The following is a 6,696-nucleotide window of genomic DNA, read 5'->3' as shown; positions in this document are numbered from 1 at the left end:
TATGGTCTATCTTCCCTTTCAATAGATGTCTAGTCCCTTTTGCCGTGGTGCTTAAGGAATTCTTTATGAGTGTGCTCAGACGCATCACAAGGAACCCGGTCCACGCGTGCCCCAGCATGTGTTTGACCCAACCTTCCAGAAAATGTCAGCCCCTCTTTTTTAAAACCAGAGAAATTAGCAGCAGTTGGTCTATAGTGAGACAAAATGCCCCCAATGTATATGTAAAGAAAGGAGTAAATCATCTCAAAGGAAACGTATAATGACTGTAAAAAACGAAGTGTTCTCGGAACAGCCCGGGCGGAGCTCATTTGGGAAACGCCGGGATCGGGGGGCGGTGGCCAGAGGGGCAGGGAGCAGGGTACAGAGATGGGACCGGGAGCTGGCGGGGTGCCAGGTAATTATTTTATTAAACGGGAAAGACCTGTTCGCTTTTCCATTCGCTACCGTCCCGCTCGCTCGCTCAGTAACACCCTGAGAGCAGCGCGGCGCAGAAACGGGGCTTGGGATAACCCGGGTCGCCCTGGCCGGGGGTGAGGGGAGAGCGGAGCCCGGGGCAGGGCGGGCAGCCCCCGCTCCCCGGCACCCCCGCACCCCGGCACCCCCGCACCGCGGGGCCCGAGCGGGCCGAGGGGCAGGTGCACGGCCCGCCCGAGCCCCCTGACCTCTGCCCACGCCTTCCTTCCCCTTTTTCTTTACCTGTTAAGCATCAAGACCAACAAAACTGGGGAGCGGGGGGAAAACGCCAGCGAGGTTTTATTTCAAAGTGACGCTTTCAGACGGCAGACCTTCCAAGTCAGGTCTGCAGGTGTTCGTCTGCTGGGGGCCGGCGAACAGCGCCGGGAAAGCTTGTCAGGATCATAAGGGCTTCCAGGGCTGATTCCGTCCTCTCCAATAAATAACTTTTTGATTTGAATCAAGGGAGAGGTTTAACAGACTTTCTTTCTTCCCTAATGTGATATAAATCGCAGATGCACTTTTATTGAATGGTTAAAGCATCGACATGGAGATAACCAACACAAAACGTCCGGACAAAAACCATCGAGAGAAATAAAGCTGGTTAATAAGATTTTTGAGAAAGCTTTGTGTTAAAAAGTAAAAAGGGAAAACAGCTGAAGGTGACAGTTAGTTCATGGTTAATAGGATAAAGGCTGCATGGTTGAGCTGCACACTTCTGCTTGCAAAGGTTCAGACACACCAAAGGGCTGAATAGGGTGCTTTTAAAACATAGGACATTTAACACATCTGTTATAGTCTTTAACAGAGAAATCAGGTAAAACCACTCTCAATAGTCGCTTTCATCACGCACCTTCAAAGGAAACTAACTACACTTGCGCCTATTTCCGTATTTGCCGCCACGAACAAAAACTCTCTGCCAGAAAAATCCCTATTTACTACTTTCCCGTTAGACGATGCCATTTGTCCCTCGCACCAAAGTTAGGGGACTCCGGGCTCTGTCGCAGAGACACCTTCCTTCTGAGCAATACACGTTCCGAAATCCCGCACACACGCGCAGATAAGAGGCGGTATCAGGTGAATTTGGCTGCTTCGAGCCATCCGACACTGACACAGCCCAGAGTAGCTCGGACAGCTTCAGCCAAAAGGATCCAAATGCTACAAAGTTGTCTTCATTTTCTCAGCTTGAGGGTAGTGATTCCCGCTATTTTGAACGTAGATAAGCTACAGACGAGCAACAGACTGCGAACCCTGAAGGGGTTGGTCTGGTCCCACAGAGGTGTCCAGATCTCTCCTGTGTGCAATACTCAGATTTTGTGGGAGCAGAGTTCTCACCGGCCACACCAAGGCTCACATTTCGGTGTGGGCAAACCTCTCGCCTGAGCACAAGTACCGGAGACTTTTTGAGCACAAGTACGTGAGACTTTTTGTACACAAGTACACGAAGATCCGAAGCTCGGATCTTGAAAGGACAGGTTGGCACGGCAAATATGCCTTATTCCGGACCTTTGATGTGCAGATAGAAAACCAACCCCATCTACACGCACTAATTCTGCCTCATACTAATAGCAGGAGCAGAACATGTTCAAACCACCGTGGGATCCACTCTCCAAACGTGTCTCTCCCTCAACAGAGCTTAGTTCCACGTTTTCTAATTTGTATTTTCAAATCCACAAAACCCGTGTTTTTCTGAGAGTCCGCAGATAAGTTTCTATGAATATTTATTGATTTATTTCCTAAACTCAGCAGGGGAGCGGCAAATAAATTTAGTGCTTTCTTTAAATAATTCCCTTTCTACGAGGCAAGATGTCATTTGAAACTTTTAAATAGGCATTTAATTAGCCTGTGTGTATTGCCTCTGAACAAAACCCTGCTGGGAGCCTTTGGAGCGCTGTATTCCAAAGAGGCGGTCAATATGCAAAATTGATGACTACACTTTCTTTGTGGCGGGGCCATTGTGCCCCGGTTGCTTATGAAGTCTAATCCAATCATAAATTGCAGCTCCGGACCAATAGAGAAGCCGGGAGCTCGCCCTGAATGAAGCTCAAGTGGAGAACTTTGTTGAACCCCATTGTTGGGGCTGTCACTTTTGAAAGAGCCTCAGCGGGGCTGACCACTATAAAACCCATGGTCCACGAGGAAGGGGCAGAGAGAACTCCGCCAGACTCGCTGGCTGGATCTTTACCAACCCACGTTTGCAAAGCAGAAAACAAAAGCAAACAAACAAACAAGCAGGCGAGCGGTCCCAGCCCGGCTCCGCGGACGGCCCCTGCGATGATGTTCCCCAGCCTCATCGCCCCTCCAGCCGTCTACCCCAGCCTCCTCCGGCCGACCCCCTCCCTCACCTTGCCTCAGTCGCTGCAGTCGGCTTTTTCCAGCCATTCCAGCTTCCTGGTGGAAGATTTGATCCGGATCAGCAGGCCCACCAGCTACCTGCCCAGGACTGCCCCCCCGCCCAGCATGTCCCCCCCAACCTCGGCGGCCAGGACGGACTCGGGGACGCCGGAGCTCCCCAGCTCCACCACCACCGGCTCCAGGAGGATCTGTTCGCCACAGACTTCCAGCAACGACTCCACTTTCCTGAAGTTTGGAGTCAACGCTATCCTCTCCTCCACGCCCCGTGCCGGTAAGCGGGGCGCAGCCCGAGCTCCGGGCGCTGGGGACACGGCGCCCGCAGGAGGGGGCGACGGCCGGGGGGCAGCGCAGGGACCCGGTTTAGGAAAGGGAGGCAGGACCCCGTCCCGAGCTGCAGAGCCCTCTGGCGTCGCTCGGGTTTCCAGGGCGAGGGGCAGAGCTGCCGGCGGCCGGGACGGACGGGAGGAGCAGGCGGAGGGAGGGGTCCCGGGGACGAGGGGTCCTCCGGCCGTGTCTTCTGGCTGACCCTGTCTTCACGGGTGCCGCTTTGCTGGCAAAACCAGCAAAGGTGCCTCTTTCCCTCGGCCCTTCCGAGTTCGGTGTGGTTCTTTCATTTTTTTCTAAAAGTACCACAGCGCTGGTCTCCAGACCGAGCGACAGAACCCAGCCTTGCCTTCGGTCGAATCCAGCTGGCGGTTACCCTCCGACTAACATGATTTTATTTATTTACTAGAAACCTCCCCTGCGTTGCTTCAGAGCGTCCCGCCAAAGACTTTCTCCTTTCCGTACTTTGAAGGATCCTTCCAGCCCTTTCTCAGATCTTCCTATTTCCCAGGTGAGTGTTTGAAATGTCCCTGTGTGCGGGCGGGCCCCTCTGCCGGCACAGCCGGTGATTTCTCCCCGTCTCTGCGTTGCCCCCGGCGGGGTTATGCTGCAGTTCAGAGGTTGGAGGGAGTACAACATTCAAGCATCAGTCGCGCCAATTTGCTGCCCGATTTAGCAAACGCAGTGACTGCCTGACATTCCCTGCCCGCTCCCCCCGCTGATCCGCAAATTAGCCGGGATTGTCACGGTCCCGAGGCGAGGCGGGTCCCCGCTCCCTCCTCCCTCCCTCCCTCTGGATGTTTCAGCACCACGAGGAGCGGTCAGCTCCCGCCGCCCGCGCTCCGCGCCCGCGCAGGGAGGGAGGGAGGGAGGGGGAGGGAGAGGGAGGGACGGAGCCCGTCGGTGTCCCCCAAACCTTTCCGCGTTACGGGCGGGTCCAGCGCGCTGCGGGAACGGTGTGATTGCCCTGCTCCACCTTCGGCGCGTCCTTGCCCTCTGCTCCATCACCTCCCACGCCTACTAACTCTTCCGTCCTCCACCTTCCCGGTTACACCGTCAAACAACACGGGAAAGGAGAGAACGCAGGTCACGGAGCTGTGATTGCTGCAGCACCGAAATATTATGATGCTGAGAGAACAATTAAAAAAATCACTGAAATCGAATTACACAAACAAGCTATGAATTTAAAAAGAAAACAGGGAAAGGGAGAGAGAGAGAAAAAAAATTAACCCAAGCTCTTCTATTCATCCTCTGGATAATGGAATTTGCTTCCTTTCTCCAGCATGTGAATAGCCTAACAAAAACAACTTGAGCTTTATAAATAGCTTTTCATGTCCATTTAATGAAAATTATTTGGGGAAAGAGACGATTGTGCCATCAGTATTCTCCCGAGGAGCCTGGCATGCCGTTGTGTTTAGTTTGAAAGTGTAAATCTCTTTTGTTCCAATAATATATGGCGTTAGCTGCTTGTCCTCAGTCTTTTTCTGTTAGTTCATTACTACACAATTACCATTCACGCTTCATTAGCATCTCTGTCTCTCTTGGGGAGGTTCCCCCCCTCTTTTTTTTTTTTTTAAGGCGAAACTCTGCCCTTTTTTATCATACTAATGCCATTGGGAACCAGGCAGTGTGCTAATTAGCTGCAACTTTTCATGTCTTCGAATTGAATTCTCCAACTTTGGAGCAGGGGGGAGGAAGAGAGAAGAGATTATTATAAAAAGATGAATACTGATTGATCAAAACTGCATCTGAAGAGGAGCTGTTTTGTTCGGAACCAGAAAAGTCCTCATTTTCATCTCCAGCATAATAAAGCATCTGAAATGATAAAAGCATCTAAAAAAAAAAAAAATCAAATGCTTCTGAGTGGGAGGGAGAGCTTTTTTATTATACCTCTATCTTAGCCGGTACGCCTAGCTTTGCCTTTTCAGGCCGGGGACCTTTGAATCTCCCAACAAAACCGGCCACCATTGACCTATTTTCCACATGTGAGTTGATAGATCACCGCCTGAAAGGGGGACGGTTGGTTAAGCCTAAAGCTCCTTTTCACGGCCCCAGGTTGATGAGTGCCCTCCCGAAGGGCAGCGCGGGATGGCGGGGCCGGTCCCGCTCCGCTCAGTGCCGTGTGTCCCTCCCACAGCTGCCTCCGCCGTGGTCCCCATCCCTGGCACCTTCTCCTGGCCGCTGGCTGCCCGGGGCAAGCCCCGCCGGGGGATGCTGCGCCGCGCCGTCTTCTCCGACGTGCAGCGCAAGGCGCTGGAGAAGATGTTCCAGAAGCAGAAGTACATCAGCAAACCCGACAGAAAGAAGCTGGCGGCCAAGCTGGGCCTCAAGGACTCACAGGTGAGAGGGGCCCCAGGTGGAGGAGGGCAGAGGGTGTGTGGGGAGCCAAGATCCCCCACTCCTCAGGGGCAGCTTGGGAGAAGCATGGGAGAAGGGGATGGGAGCAGGGAGAGCACCCAGAGCAAGTTACAGGTTACAAGTTACAGAGCCAAAAATGTCACAATTCCCAGCTGGGTGAATAGGACCAGCTTGGTTCCCCCTGAGCTCTCTCCTAGGCTCCTCCAAAGATCAGATTCTATGGCTCCTGTTAGCTTTAGTATGGGCATTGAGAGGCTTTGAGAGTGCAGCCAAAACCACCTTTTCTGGTACATTTCACTGAACTGTTTCACTTCTTTGTTGCTTTGTACCCTAGGTGAAGATCTGGTTCCAGAACAGGAGGATGAAATGGAGGAACTCCAAAGAAAGAGAGCTCCTCTCCTCTGGCGGCTGCAGAGAACAGACCCTACCCACCAAGTTCAACCCTCACCCAGACCTCAGTGACGTAGGCAAGAAATGTTCAGGAGAGGAGGAGGAGGAGGAAGTTTCCCCTGTGTGCCCCCCCAGTCCCCGGCATCCCCTAACCTACCACCAGTCCCCAGAACATCTACACCTGAGGGACAGACTGGACTCCCAGATATCTCCTTCTCCATCCCATTCTAGCAGCCCCAGCAAACCTTCAGACTTCTCAGACTCAGAGGAAGAGGATGATGAAGGGGAAGAAGAAGAGGAGGAGATAACAGTGTCTTAGATCACTTGCCTGCCCCTTCCATCACACGAGGACACTGCAAAGATGTAAATAAACCAGAGTGCTATAAATTGAAGAGGTGCTGTCCCACCCCAATGTCCACATGCTTCTTCAGTGCAGGTTCTTTATCACAATAGCTGCAAGACTTTCTTCCCACTGGTACTCCTCATTTGTTGCCCTGTGTAGAGGTTTTTATGTTCATAATATCTGCCCAACTTTTCATAACTCTCTCTGCTTAGCAATCAATAGTTGCTCATGTTTAGCAACCAATCTTTTTCGGAAGAAGCAATGGTTTGCTTCTTCCAAAAAACAGACAACAGGCAGCTCCTGTCTGTAGAGTAGGGAGGAAAGGGAAATTTCCCTGTAGGAAAGGAAACTTCTATCCCCCAGCTAAAAAGATCATCAAAAATACAATATAGATTGCATGATCATTTCTATTAGCTTTCAAGTGAATTTCCAGCTACTGTATTACTTCAGCTGCTACTGAAGACTGTCTGATC

At 52.0% G+C, this 6,696-nt stretch overlaps 1 protein-coding gene across 1 annotated transcript; it reads left to right on the top strand.

Moving 5' to 3' along the window:
- The first annotated feature begins 877 nt into the window (after positions 1–877).
- Positions 878–6,432, top strand: DBX1 (developing brain homeobox 1). Its single transcript, XM_039725049.1, has 4 exons — positions 878–3,079; positions 3,542–3,643; positions 5,270–5,472; positions 5,825–6,432. The coding sequence occupies exons 1-4, from the start codon at positions 2,491–2,493 to the stop codon at positions 6,197–6,199; spliced, it is 1,269 nt and encodes a 422-aa protein (XP_039580983.1). The 5' UTR covers positions 878–2,490; the 3' UTR covers positions 6,200–6,432.
- The last annotated feature ends 264 nt before the right edge of the window (positions 6,433–6,696 follow it).

The sequence above is a fragment of the Passer montanus genome, unplaced genomic scaffold (assembly GCF_014805655.1).
Source record: "Passer montanus isolate IOZ18808 unplaced genomic scaffold, ASM1480565v1 scaffold54, whole genome shotgun sequence".
NCBI lineage: Eukaryota > Metazoa > Chordata > Aves > Passeriformes > Passeridae > Passer > Passer montanus.
This window is presented reverse-complemented; position numbering and strand designations above follow the sequence as displayed.